Source organism: Orcinus orca, chromosome 10, assembly GCF_937001465.1.
Source record: "Orcinus orca chromosome 10, mOrcOrc1.1, whole genome shotgun sequence".
Lineage (NCBI taxonomy): Eukaryota > Metazoa > Chordata > Mammalia > Artiodactyla > Delphinidae > Orcinus > Orcinus orca.
Window position 1 is genome coordinate 345,555 of NC_064568.1, and position 14,328 is coordinate 359,882.

The 14,328-nt window shown below is 59.2% G+C and overlaps 1 protein-coding gene across 5 annotated transcripts in view; it reads left to right on the forward strand.

Annotated features, from left to right (window-relative positions):
• Window positions 1-14,328, forward strand: part of SLC41A3 (solute carrier family 41 member 3) — a 64,754-nt gene that overhangs the window by 49,555 nt on the left and 871 nt on the right. For 2 of the 5 annotated variants that reach the window (XM_033416047.2, XM_004285468.4), the window contains 7 exons: window positions 988-1,059; window positions 4,614-4,758; window positions 6,827-6,973; window positions 9,002-9,146; window positions 9,927-10,006; window positions 11,559-11,693; window positions 13,616-13,764. In XM_033416047.2, the coding sequence (XP_033271938.1) occupies window positions 988-1,059; window positions 4,614-4,758; window positions 6,827-6,973; window positions 9,002-9,146; window positions 9,927-10,006; window positions 11,559-11,693; window positions 13,616-13,764 (873 nt within the window). Of the gene's footprint in view, window positions 1-987; window positions 1,060-4,613; window positions 4,759-6,826; window positions 6,974-9,001; window positions 9,147-9,926; window positions 10,007-11,558; window positions 13,765-14,328 lie in introns of those variants that run through there. The other 3 variants (XR_007479509.1, XM_049715449.1, XM_049715448.1) reach the window with 3 other exon arrangements.

The following is a 14,328-nucleotide window of genomic DNA, read 5'->3' on the forward strand; positions in this document are numbered from 1 at the left end:
AGGAACCAACACACGGGCACCGGCATCTCTGGGCCGCAGGGGGCCCGGGGGGGCGGGGGGCAGGCGGAGCGGGTGTGGCCTCGGTGGGTCCCTCGCGGCTCTGCTCCACCTGCGCCCCACTTCCTGGGAGGACACCCGAGGCAGGTGTCAGGCCACCTGGATGAAGCCAGAGCTGACTGGGGCTCCACAGTGGTGACCTGATGTGTCCCAGGCGCCCAAAGACAAGAAGCCTCCCCTTACTTGTACAAAGAAAAGTAATTCTGGGGGCTTCCCTGGCCGTCCAGTGGTTGGGACTCCACGCTTCCACTGCAGGGAGCCTGGGTTCGATCCCTGGTCAGGAAACGAAGGTCCTGCAAGCCACACGGCACAGCCAAAAAATAAAGTAAGAAAGAGAATTACGTGTTTCCTCTGAGTTCAGTAACGTAGTGAGCTCAGTGCAACAGGAGCCGAGAAAGTACATTTGCTTTGGAACCTTTTCTTACCTACATCCTGAATTTTGCTGGCAAAGGCTGTGGCGTTAGGAGCAGCTACCCCTTTTAAAGGAAAAAGCTGCACTTCCGATCTCGCCTTTTTATCCCAAGAGAAGAGGGCCTTACGTACGTTCCTTAAGCAGGACACTTTGCCAAGGTGGGTGAGTGGCTGCTGGTCACGTGAGCTGCGACTCGTGGGCGGGGAGGAGGGATGGCAGGGCGGGGGGAGCCCGGCACCCCTCATGGACCGGCCGGATGGTCAACGGCTGCGGTTCTTGGTGACACGCGTGCCCGCGTGTGCACGTGTATGTGTGATCGCACACCTGTGAGGGGAAGAGCTGGGCCTGTGTCCCCACCTCTCCAGCCCCGAGTCACCGTTTTGGAAGCTGGCAGGACAGCTGGCTCTGGCAGCAGTGAGGGGGCATTTGTTGGCCTGTCCTGAGACCCTCTCCAAGAAGGGTGGGCCTGGCTTCGGTGCTGCCGCCCGACTCACCCTTTGCCCTCCTTTCCATCCTAGGCCAACACTGGGCAGATCGATGGCCCCCGGGAGCAGCACCGAGTCATCAGCAGTAACCTCGCCCTCATCCAGGTGACCCTCGCCTTTGTCCCTTATGCTTCATGCGCGTCGCAAACTTGTGTCTCCTCCTAACTGTGGGGCCGCGGGGCGGAGGGGGGTGTCTCACGGAGCCAGGAAGCCCGAGGCAGCCGTAGGCTGGGCCTGGATCTGGACGGAAGCATTTGTATCCAGAGCCTCCTGGGCTCCTCTGGCCGGGGCAGGCTGTGGCCACACCGAGAACTGGGCCCAGGTCACACTGGCGTGCAGGCGAGACGGTCACTGACCAGCAGGCTGCCCTGGGCAGGACACACAGACTCAGGAGGGGCCTTGACTTCTCACCTGGGCTCCGGAGTCCGTTTGCACCTCTCTGCTGGGCATCTCCAGAGCAGTGTCCCCAGATCCGGCCCCGTCACCTGCCCTCCTTACACCCCTCTTTGAAGTCCCAGACTCCGTCTGCTTTGGGCTGGAAGCTCGCTCTGGGGTGGCCCAGCTCAGGGGCCTCATCTGTAAGATGGGCTGCTGTGTGGCTCCATCGGGTGGGATTCGCTTGCCCAGTGAGCGACACTCCCGTCTGACCCGGCTGGAAACCCAACAGCCCTCAGCCTGCCTGTGTTCCTCACCCTTACATCCAGCCACTCTGAGGACCCTCCCCTGGGCCGCCTGGAGCCCAGCCCCGCTGCCCTGGCCTCCCCATCCAGGCACCTGGGCTCCACTGCGCTTCTGCACGGCCCCTGCCTGGCCTTTCCTAACCCTCGAGCTCATGGGGCCTCCTCCCCCGGAGCCCCTTTGCCGGCCCCCTTGTCCAGGGGTGGGCCCGGCCCCCTCCCCTCCTGGGATGTCCTTTCCCCTCCCCATCACCCGGTGGGGACTCTCCTCAGACCCGGCTCCAGCCTGGCACTGGCTGCCTCTCCGGGCCTTGCGGGCGCTGTCAGGCCGTCCTGGACGCAGTTTTGTGTTTAGACGTCTGCCTCGTCCACCGAGGTGCTTCACAGGGGCCGGGACTACAGCCTGTGGCTGAAGCCCCTGGAGGTTAAAGCTCTCATGAGGCCCCGGCAGAGGGTCTGCAGGGGCGGGTGGTAAACGCCTTGGCAACAGTCACTGGTTTTGCGTTTCTTTTCCTACCGAATCCTCCTCAACCAGTGTTGATTAGGTCCTGCTGTGGGCAGGCCCTGGCCTGGCACGTGGTCCTGTCACAGCGTGGATGCAATTGGTCTCCTCCATTTTTTAAAAAGCTTAACATCAAAGCATAAAGGGTGCAGTAAGTTCCATACTTAAACTTTTAAAATAACTTCAGTGTATTCTATCACGACAATGTACCCAAGAGTGGTACGTGAGCCAGGACCTCACGGGTAAGAGGGAAGGGCAGCCAGGGGCTGGCTCTGCGGGGCCTGTGCAGACCTGCCGAGCTCGGCTCGTCCACTCACAGACCCATCGCCCTGCGGGGCACCTGCAGTTACAGGCTCCTACTCGATAAGTTATACTGCAGTGAGAGCGTTCTCCTTTTGCGTAGGTTTCTTAAGAGAACTTCCTACAAGTTCACAAGGTAGGAACAGTTTAAGGCTCTAGATGTTTTCCGAAAGGATTACAAAGTATCTGATTTCTTGGTGCAATACCAGCACTAGTATTAATAATTGAAATGGGACTTCCCCGGTGGCGCAGTGGTTAAAGAATCTGCTTGCCAGGGCAGGGGACACGGGTTCGAGCCCTGGTCCGGGAAGATCCCACACGCTGCGGAGCAGCTAAGCCCGTGTGTCACAACTACTGAGCCTGTGCTCTAGCGCGCAGCAACGAAGACCCAACTCAGCCAAAAATAAATAAATATATTTAAAAAAAAAAAAACTTCAATTATGAGTTCCTCATAAGTTCACCAGCATGGGAAGGACTCTTCTAAACCCTTTCTGTGTTTGCAGACACATGGATGTGCCCACAGACACAGACCACACGAGTTTCCATGTTTCTATGCATAAAACATACTATACTGTACGTGTAACTTTGTAAATAGCACTTTTCTCTTAATAGTGACTTAGCGAACGGACGTCACTCTGTACAGAGCGGCTCCAATCACCATCGTGATTATGTGCTTCTTTGTCCACATGTGCACGTTTCCCTGGGAAAATGCTAGATCATCAGGTATTTAGATAACTTAGACAAATTTCCTCCCAGAATTCCTGTATCAGTTTTACCACCATCAGTGTGTAAGACAACCATCGTCCCGCTTGTTTGTCCATGTGTACTTTGTACTGTCGACCTTTGAGTTTTAACTTCACTTCATCCGACAGGTAAGAAGTATACCCCATCCATCCATTTACCCGATGAGCAGAGACCCCAGTGCCAAGAAAATCAAACAGCCCTTACTGTTTAATAGAGGAGGACCAGCCCTGGTTACAAATAACCCTAATCCTAACCTTCCAATGGGGATTAAGTTTTCCTGATTACTAGGGATTTGATCATCTTTTGTGTGTTTCTTAGCCGTTTGTATTTCCTTTCTGTGGATTACCTGTCATATCCCTTATGCACTGTTCTATCACGTTATCTTTTTATTATCATGATGGTTATTGTTGATTTGGTATAATGGACTCATTATTCTGGACACTAATCTTTTATTAGTTACGTAAGACGGAAATACTTTCTCCAAGTCTATCCCTGCCTTTGTTTAGTGGTGTCTTTTATCACACAGAAGTCATGCTTGGACTTTGTAAATCTTACCTGTATTTTTCTTTATAGATTTTATATGTTTCATCTTTAGTAGGAGGCCTTCCCTAATCCAAAATCTGAAACACATTATTCAATGCTTTCATCCGTTTCACACTTCATGTTTTTATGTTTAGGTATATGTGTGTGAACGGTATAAAGTCAGAATCTATTTTATTTTTCCAAGCAAATATCCGGTTTCTCTTACCTTACGTATTCCATCCTGATTTGAAATGCCGCCTTTAGCATAGTAAACTTTCATATATTCATGATTAAATTTTCATACATTACATTTAAAATTTTCACATATTCACGGTTCAATTCCTGGACCCCGTTCTGTCCTGCTGACCTATTTGTCTATTTCTCTGCCAAGCCACCCAGTTTTAATACTATAGCTTTAAAATACATATTCATAATGAAAATGCCAAAATTCCCATTTTCTTTCTCAAAGTTGTTATGGCTGTTCTTGCGCATCTGCTCATTTTTGTGAAAGTTAAATTTAAAATGAGTTGTCAGGTACCAGGAAAAATCTGGGGACCCTGAGTGGAATTCCGTGTGTGAGCTGGGGCGTGTTCTCGTCTGCGGAGGCTGACTGGCCTTGCGTGTGCGCTGGGGCCTCAGCTCCGACAGCTCTGGTGTCTCCCGGGGGTCCTGGGCGTTTCCGGGGGGGCAGGGGCACTGTCTGTGCTGCTGGAGATCACAGCACTTTTGTCCAAACCAGTTAGAGGGGCTGTGAGGAAACACGGGGGGCCCTTGACCGAGGACCCTACGCAAGATGACGGGGAAGGACGGGGCGGGGCAGCGGTTCCCGCAGGGATCGGGCTGAAGGGGGTGTTGGCTTTGTTGCGCTCGGGCGAGGTCAGCAGACCTGCCTAACGTCTGGTTCCTGCCCGCAGGTGCAGGCCGCCGTCATGGGGCTCCTGGCCGCCGTGGCGGCCCTGCTCCTGGGCGCGGCATCAGGGCAGGAGCTGGACGCGGCGGAGGCGGAGGTGCTGTGCGCCAGCAGCGTCATCACTGCCTTTCTGGCGGCCTGCGCCCTGGGTGAGCAGCCCTCGGGGTCCTGCGCGGGTCGGGGCACCGCTGGGTCTTCACACCCACCTTGACCTGGAGGGCGGCGAGGGGATCCTTGCCCTCTGCTGGGGCAGAGACACGTCTGTCTGTGACTGGCCACCGGGAGGGCCTGGGGCAAGGCAGGTCCTGCGCCCCCTCCCCCGCCGGAGGCCACCACGCTTCACGCTCCTTTTGGAGCCCTTGCGAATATCTGAAGCTCTCTTTTCCCTTACTTTATGTCTCAGCTCCCTGCACGACGGCAGCTCCTCTGAGAGGGGCCTGCGTGTCCTCTTCTACCATCTGCTGTCCCCACCCTGCTCCTGCCACGCTGCCTCAGGCCCCGGGGGGAGCTTGCGCGCATCAGCAGGGAGCCCAGCGGCTGCGCATCTGTTCACCACTCAGCACTCCCCCGAGCCTATGTGTCAGCTTCTGTCCCAGAGCCCGGGACACGCTGGGGGCCCAACGCTGCGGGGCTCATCCTAGTTCAGGGTGATCCCTCGGTGCGCGAGCACACGCGTGACTCCAGTCTCGCAGCCTCCCCTGACTCACTCACAGTCACGCTGTGTTTGCTTCACACGCTTGTTCACTTGTGTGCTGTCCGCTCCTCCACCAACAAGCAAGTGGTGTGAGTGCAGAGCCCGTGGTTCTTTCCACGCTTAACCCAGGCACCGGTCAGCTCCCAGGTTTTCTGAATGGACAGTGATCACACTGGTTCTCTCTGGACCATGTCTGTGTGTATCGTGCAAAGGGCACGCAGGTCCAGGAAGAGGGGTAGCCTTGAGGAGCCCAGGTCGGGGCAGGGCCAGAGCGCGGAAGCCCAGGAGCAGATTCACAGACCTGCTGCATGCCTGCACGTCTGGGCCAAGGAAGGGCTGAACCTTCTGAGAGAACAGAGCCTAGGAGACACCAAGTCTCCAGAAGGCGGTGCCGCTCCCGGGGGCCATCCTAGCTCCTGTTTTACAGATGAGAAGACTGAGGCCTCAGATGGGGTGCACCTCAGTGGCAAGGACATAGCCGGGATTGTCCCAAGAGGAGGGGGACTCGGGAAGCGTGGCTGGTGGGTCACAGCATGACCTTGGCCTGTCTGAGCCATAAAGCCGGGCGGTGGTGCTGGTGGTTTGTAATAAGTGATCTCAAACTGGTGGTGTCGTCTACGCATCCCTGTGGGATTGTCACCAGACCACCGGCTCAGCCAGGCAGTGTCAATTCACTTACAAATGACATTGCAAAAGAATAAAGTTGCTGGGACCTGGTCACAAAACAGCACAGACTGTGGCCAGCAGCATTCGATGGTACCAACGTGATAACCGTGATTACTTCCAGAGTTACAGAACGCTGAGTCCAGTGTTAAAGCAGCACTGGCCAAGATGCAGAGTGTCTTCTTAAAGGCCACACAAGATGCTGTTGGATTTTGTCCCCGGCAGTGTGGCATGGGGGGTGGAAGCACGCCACAGTGGCCTCAGAACCGAGTCAGAACAGAAGCAGGTCCTGGGAGGCGTAGCGGCCACGAGGAAGGGCCTCTCAGGTCCAGCAGGGACGTCGCCCTGCACTCGCGGCCACGTGCTGGGCCCTGGCAGCCCCTCAGGCCCCCAGTGCCGTGCTGCCTTCTGTGTGCCGCCCCTTCCCTCCCTCCCTCCCTCCAGGGACCACCTGCACTGCTGCCCCACAGTGTCCCAGACCCTACCCTGCCGTCTTCCCCGCAGGCTCTGCCCCTTGGAAACCACTCATGGGCCAGTTGCCCCTGCCCCCCGCCCGGGGCTCCTGCTGCTCAGAGCAGTTTGGGGTCCATCTTCCTGCCAGGAGGGCTGTGAGCATCACACCTGTAGTTCCCAAGGTTGGGAGCCCAGGCACCACCTGCCTGTGTCTCCTCGACGGTTCAGGGAGTCATCAGGGTGCTTGGGCTGCTCTACAGCGTCAAGCCCGCGAGACACAGGGCAGAGTCCAAGCCTTGCACCCCAGTGTAGGGAGGGACCCCGAGAGCGGGCGGCTCCGTGGGTGCAGTGAGCTCCTGGGCGGCCCTGCCCCCCGCTCACCGGCCACCTGTCCCCTCCCCCTGCAGGGACGTTGATGGTCTGCATAGTGATCGGCGCTCGGAAACTCGGGGTCAACCCGGACAACATTGCGACGCCCATCGCGGCCAGCCTGGGAGACCTCATCACCTTGTCCATCCTGGCTTTCGTCAGCAGCTTCTTCCACAAACACAGAGGTAGGGCCCGAGACTGGGGTCTGTCCTTTCATAGGCGAGGCCTGGTGTCCCTGGGCAGATGGGGGTCGTCCCCCAGGTGCCACCGGCTTTTCCAGTGCACCATGGGGACAAGTGTCTCCGGGCAGCAGATGTACAGGTTGTCAGTGCCCGCCTCTGACAGAGGCTGGTCTGGGTGCCTCAGCACCTCCTCGCGGGGGGGCACAGTTCACGCCGGACACACACCAGCTGCTCGAGAGGTGACTCCAGGCAGGAGTGTCACAGCCAAGGAGGCAGAAGCCAGGCTCCTCAGAAGGTGGCCTGTGACGTGGTCAGCCGCCGACGGGGCGTTTGCACACGTTCTGGGAACAAGACCTTGTGGCCACCGCCCCCCCCACCCCCACCCCGACGTCGCCCAGGTCCGCCTGCGGACACAGCTTGGCTCACACCCGGGCCGCTGTGGACACACGGCAGCGCCTTGCCGGCGGCTCCCTCACTGCATTTGCACAGCTGAGCACCTGCTCCAAGTGTCCCGTCTGTGGCCTCCCACCTGGTGTGGCCCCCCCCAGGATGGCTGCACGCCTGTCCAGATCTAGCAGATGTCAGTTCTGAGTGCGGTCACGGCTTCATGGGTTGAGTGGACAGCAATGAAGCTTAAACGTGGGGGCATGGTGGGCCCGTGGACCCAGAGGTTTAAGGAATTGCCGGGTTTTACATGTGGGCAACAGAAGTGGCCCAGGAAACGCTCCCAGTGAGGGTGGCACAGCTCCGCGAGCTCCAGCCATCCAGGAAAGGCCTGCAGCAACAGGAAGGGATGGTTTGGGAAGATGCTGGAAGTTCACGAAGTGGAGGTGAAGATCTAACAGTAAGATGCCCTAATTTTATTCTTCAAACACTCTGAATTTCAAAGATTTGTGCACGGACTAGTTATGGAATCTGATTTGCAAAGTAATTTCGAGTTACCAGCCTCCTCGGGCCCTCCTCCCTTTTGCACCCAGCCCCATGCCTCCACACACACCCTGGATGTCAAGTCCCGTTGGGTCACCCATCCCTGCAGTGAGACACTGGGTTATCTCGGGGGTCCCGGCTGGGCAGCAGTCAGGTGGGTCCTCGCTGACGAGGGCGAGCCTGCGGCCACTGCACCTATGCTGTCACCAGGGAGACGGCCACAGCGGCTGGGAGGCTACGGCCCTGAGCGGTGACGCTCCCAGCTGCCGCGTCCAGGCCAGCAGATACCTGCCGAGGCTCTGGACCCATCTCTTGCCCAGGACGCTCAGGGCACAAGGATGGCCACACCTGTTTCCTGCGGAAAAGGGCAGGGGCCCCAGGGCAGGCCCGCGCGCTGGGTGGGGGGCCTCCGCTCTGGGCGTGGCCGGGGTTCGCAGGCGCTTCTCCACAAGGCTGGTGAGTCACCATGGGTGCGGGTAAGAGGCGGGCGGGTGAGTGGCCACACGTGCCCCGTGCGTTGGGCTCCGGCAGGGGCCCAGGCTCCTGAGGCTGATCCAGGCTAAGGTCCGTCCTCGTGGCTCCTGCCGCCTGGAGCAGGTGACACAGGGACACGAGCCCCTGTGAGAACGTGGGTGCCGAAGGGTCCCCCCCTGGGGTGGCCTCAGCAAGAGCAGGGCCAGCATTGCTGCCCACGGACGTGTCCTGCTCGGCCACCTCCTCCCAGGCCGTCCGAGCGGGTCGGCGAGAGCAGGAGAGTTGGGTACACGAAGTGCCGAGCGCGGCACTGGCCACGGTCACGACCCCGTAAACGGAGCCGTGAATAGCAAGGCCAGGCTGAGAGCAGGCCGAGGAGGGCACGTGTGTCGGGAGAGCCGCAGGGGCGTCAGCGAAGCAAAGGCAGGTGCGGCGGGGATCGAGGTGGACAGGAGCCCCTCAGCCGCATGACGGGAGGTGCAGGGGACGGGAGCTGTTCCTCAGGCCTCTGGGGCCCTGAGTCCCCACACACCTGTCACCTCCGCCACCCAGGCCACAGCCTGGGCCCCACCCTGAGCCCCACCCTGAGCTCCAGCCCCACGGCCCACGCGCCCCCTCTCTTCCCCCTAGACAGTCGGTATCTGACGCCGCTGGTCTGCATCGGCTTCACGGCCCTGACCCCCCTGTGCATCCTCATCGCCAAGCAGAACCCGCCCGTCGTGAAGATCTTGAAGTTCGGGTGGTTCCCCATCGTCCTGGCGATGCTCGTCAGCAGGTGCGTGGGTGGCGACGCCTTGGGATCCGGGTGGGGTGAGCCGTGGCCTCGGGCGCCTCCACCACGCTCTTCGCTCCTCATTTCCCCCAAGAACCCTGAACCTGGTGTATTGTGAGGGGCAGCCCTGTTCACAGGAGACGAGCACCCGCCACGGCCCCGCTCCCCCGCTGCGCTGGCCTGGCCCCGCTGAGCTGGCCTCACGGCCACAGCTCTGTGAAGGCCATTCCCGCAGCCGAGCCACTGGTGAGACCTACAGGGCTGAAGGATCAGTGCTCCGGGGCCCTGGGCCCTCCAGCCTCATCCTTGGGGGCCCTTTCTGCTTGTGGACCCTGACGGGGGCCACCCCAGCCCTTTCCCATGTGCTCTCCTGAGTGACTCGGGGAGCGGAGGCTGTGGCCGAGATGTCTTTGCTTCCAGAAGCTCGTGGACTCCAGGCCTTCACTGAACCCCAGGGTTGGTGGGGCCAGGTGCTGAGCAGCTTCGGGGAGCAGGGGTGGGAGACGTCACATGGGCCCCTCTTCCTGCTGAGCGCACCTCAGGGCTGTCACGTGGCAGGGCCCAGCCAGCTAAGTGGCCTCGGAAAGGGTCTGGTGGGGCCTTCTGCAACAGCCGAGACACAGAGCAGAGGTGGGAGCCCTGTGCGGCATCAGGGGACACGGGAGACCAGCTCGGCCACCCCAGATGTTTTGGGCGGGTGACAGGCTGACACGGCGGTCTGCGTGGTGAGGGCTGGCCAGCGTCCACTCTAATCGTTTGCCATCTCTCCCCGCCCCCCCGCAGTTTCGGGGGGCTCATCTTGAACAAGACCATCTCTAAGCAGCAGTTCCGAGGCATGGCCGTATTTGCCCCCATCATTTGTGGTAGGTACTGGGTCCCGTCACCTGGCTTCTGCGTGGTGGGGCCAGAAGAGCAGCTATCTCGGCGGTCCGGGCCCGGCCCCGGGAGGCTGCTGTAGCCCCCGCTCCTGCAGGTCACACCTGCCCTCACGGGCCCCCAGGACCAGAGCTGATCCCAGACCCTTGAAGGCTTTAACCCGGGATCTGCTGGCACCTGGGGCCAAGTGTGGCTTCAGAACCGGGGTGTGGGCCTCTCGTGGCTTTCCTTTCATTTTAACTTAGACTCACTGATGACACTTAAAACTCAAGCATTTACACAGAGAAACCAGGATTCCTGTCTTCTCCTTAAAACGCAAGGCGTGACAACACTGGTTCACGGTGGGGTGGGCAGGAATCAGCTTGCCTCAATCTCCTCCATCCCCTGGGTCTCCTCCGGACCCTCCACTGGTTCACCTTCCAGGCTTAACTCTGGGCATTTAGCCCCGCTTGTGTCTAGTTTCTGGTAAGGCTCTGTAAGTGGGGCCGGCTGGTCGGAGAGGAACGAGTGTGACAACCCACTGCCCAGGCCGTCTGCACAGTGTCCTGTACATGCCAGGCCTGCACCCAGCCGAGTCCACAGGGCCTCTCCCAGTGCCAGGCCGGCCACTGACAAGGACAGCAGCAGCTGGCCCAGAGGCCACAGGCCTAGAGAGTCCCCTGGGGTCCTCTGCTCGGTGTCTGTAGGGGCTGAGTGAGCACCGCGAATGACTTGCGCAGGGAGGCGAGGTGGGCGGTGGGGAGCAGTGCAGGGCGGGCTCCTGGGCGACCCGTGTGGTGGCTGGCCGGTTGCGGGCTGGCGGGAACGGAGCCCCAGGGAGACAGGAACCTGGATTAAGGGCCTAATGTGGAAAGGCCGCCAATTTATTTTTTCCTTTTTTTTTGTTTTTATAAATCATCGTGGGCTAAGCAAAATAGATCTGCAGTCACCCTCTGCCCATGGCCATTCTTTGCATCCTCTGGAGCAGCTGGGGCACATCTGGCCCAGTTAGGGGTCATCCTCCATAGGATGAGGCAGTGGGCAACCCAACCGCCCTCTAAAGGGGACAGTTGCCAGGGGGCAGGCCCCGCTCTCTGCCTGGAGGGGCTCCGAGGGGCCTTTGTCACTGGGGCCTGGGGCCCCAGCAGAGCTGGCCACGGTCAGCTCCCCAGGACGCCAAGAGCCCCCCTCAATGAGCCCCAGCTCGGCTGCCACACAACCCTCCCTCCCCTCACTCTCGGCCCTCTTTCCTCTCCTTCCCGCCTTGAGGTGAAAAGTTTCTTCCTTGAGTGGCTTCCTGAGACCTCCCCGCCCACTTCCCTCCCTCCCTCCCCCATCACACCTCCTTCTCCTTAAGAGCTGCCAGCTGTCAAGGTGATGCAGCTACTACCTTGATACCTGGTGCCAGATACGAGATCTGTGGGCAAGTGGGAGGGAAAGAAAAGAAATCAAGGGCTGAACCAGTCAAGGAAGGCTTCCTGGAGAAGCTGGACTTAAAATAAGGGATAGAACTCAGAGACTGGTATAAAAAAGGAGAAACCAGATTCTTTCTCTTTGCAGGTGTTGGTGGCAACCTGGTGGCCATTCAGACCAGCCGGATCTCCACGTACCTGCACCTGTGGAGCACACCTGGGGTCCTGCCCCTCTGGATGAAAAAACGCTGGCCTAACCCCCGCTCCACGTTCTGCAGCTCAGGTGGGTCTGGGGTCTTCCAGAAGCCACGTGGCCGTTTCTTTAAGAATCTGGTGTCTGTGGCAGTAGACCCCCTCAGCCCAGCCCCGACGCGCCAACCTGGCCTTCACCGGTCCGTTTGCTCAGCCAGAGGCACACCGACCATCTCCAGGTACTGTGAGAGATGGAGGAGCCGATCCTACCCCTGGGGACAGACACGCTCCAGCAGAGCAGACGCACACGGGATTCCAAGTCGTGCTGTGCGCAAAAGGGCCTCGGAAAGGCTGGCGGGAGGCATCCCCGCTGAGGACGAGCGGGGCCGGGGCGAGGCCCCGAGGGGCAGGCGCTGGTCCTGCTGGGCCTGAAGCTTGAGGAAGGACCACAGAGTCCTGGGACCCAGTCCTGAGAACTGGGGACCCAACGCGGTGTCGTGTCTTTTGTTACTTTTCAAGTCCTATTCCTCTGCCCCTGCCTGGCCAGGAGGGAGGGGGCCTGGCTACCCCCCCAAACTCCAGCCTCTCACCTCCGGGGCCAGGACGGGACGGGGAGGGCTCGTGCCGAGTTGTCTTCCAGGGCCACTGACCGTTCGCGTTCTGACTCCCCAGCATCTGGTCTGGGATGCAAGGCAGCAGCTCAGGGACCTCACCTTGTGCTGCTCCCTGGGCCGTGGAGCCCTGGCCAGCCCGCCTCGTCCCTCCACCTTGCAGAATCTTATGTTTGTTTCATATGACGTCCAGGGCTGTTGGATGAGTGGTGAGAGGGGCAGGAAGTGTGTCTGCCTCACCTTGTCTAAAGTGGGGAGTCCCTGTATATTTTCTGACTTGTCGTCTGTATATAGAAAGGCTCTTTACCCTGTACTGCGTGTATTTCAGCGTGCACCTGTCTTAGAATCACAGACTGGGGGCTTATAAACAACACGCTTCTCACAGCTCTGGAGGCTGGACATCCAAGGTCAGGGCACCAGCACTGGTGAGGCCCGGCCTCCTGGTCCACAGACAGGGAAGAAGGGGGCGAGGGAGGTCTTCGGGGGCCCTTCACTCATGGGGACACCTGACCACCTCCTGACACCATCATTGGGGGTCAGGTCACAACTTATGGATTTGGGGGGAAAGCAGATATTCAGTCTGTAGCAGCACATATTTTACTGAATTCTCGCTGTTTAGTCTTTCTGTAGATTTTCTTGAGTTTTAATGCCGGCTGCCAATAGTAATAACTATTTTGCTCTTGCCTTTGTAAGTTTTTTAAAAAATTCATCTTTTTCAAGTTAGCCCTCGTCTGAATTTTCACCAGGAACCTTCTGGTGCTCTTGTGCGTCCTCACCCTCTCGCTACAAGTTATCTTACGGTAGACTTCGTAGTTACGTTTGATTTGTCCTCCTTTTCTTTCTTTAGCTGATGAAACGCTTTATGGTTAACTCAGAAGGAAACGGAGACGGACTTCTCACTGCAGTTCCTCATTTCTGCCTGAGAAGCTGTCGTGTCCCCACGGGTGGTTTCACGGCGGTTGCAAACTGTGAAATCCCATTTCGCGCAGTGTCTCAAACCCATGAGCACAGACACTGAGGAGAGTGTGCTGACGGGCGTCCCCAGGTCCTGCGTGAGGGAGGGGCTGCCCACGCCGGAGCCTTCGGCGCCCCGAAGCCCTGCACGTCCTCCTTCCCCCTCCGCCCGGGGCTTCGGCGTCCCACCCCCACTCCCCACCACTTGAGCCCGGTCAGCCTTCCGCCTAGTACCCGTCAGGTTTGAAATGACTTTTGTTTCTGCTACTTGATGCTGGTTTTTCTCTCTTCCCTACGACGTCAGCTCCCAAGGGAATGACAGGCCTCATCCCCGTCGCTAGACACGCTGCACACGCAGCTGCTCCGTAAGCACAGGCAGCAGGAAGAGGGGCCGTGGGCGCCTCACTGCCAGCAGCTCACGCTGCCTCCCCTGCTCTGTTTCTTCCAGAAATCAACTCCACGTCGGCCCGCGTCCTGCTCTTCCTGGTGGTTCCAGGCCACCTGATCTTCTTCTCCATCATCTACCTGGTGGAAGGCCAGTCAGTCCCAAACGACAAAACCTTCGTGGGGCTCTACCTGCTGGCGGGCCTGGTCCAGGTAACGATGGCCCCTGGGGTCCCAATCCTGGGAGAGGTCCCTGGACACGCAGGACACAGTCCCCACCTTCTGGAAGTCCAGTCAGTCCATCCAAGCCCAAGGGCGTGATTAAGACGCACTGCTACAGGCACGTGTGGACTTCAGTCAGGTCGTTTTCCGAGACTCTAGCTGGGAGGGCTGGGGCCTCTGCAGGGTTGGTGGGCTCCAGTGGGCACTCCCATGAGGGTGGCGTCAGCGTGTCCGTGACCCTGAAGGACAGGCTGGGGAGCCTGGGAGACTGTCCGGAGCAGTGGCTGCGGGAACCTGGGACCTGACCAGGGCTTGAGGTGCCTCCACAAAGGGCCAGCTGTCCGGAGCTGCCCCGGGCGGGCCTCCGGGAAGTCCGTCTGAGTCTCCGAGGCGGTGCGTGGCCTCCGAGCTGCGCAGCACACCTGAGAGGAGCCCAGGGAGGGCCTGGGGTGGATGTGTCCACCGTGGCGTCCGCTCTTGCGATCTGCTGGTTTCTTGGTGACACGGGCTTTCTCCTCGGCCATCATCACCTTGTGTCTGCTCGCCTCGTGACAG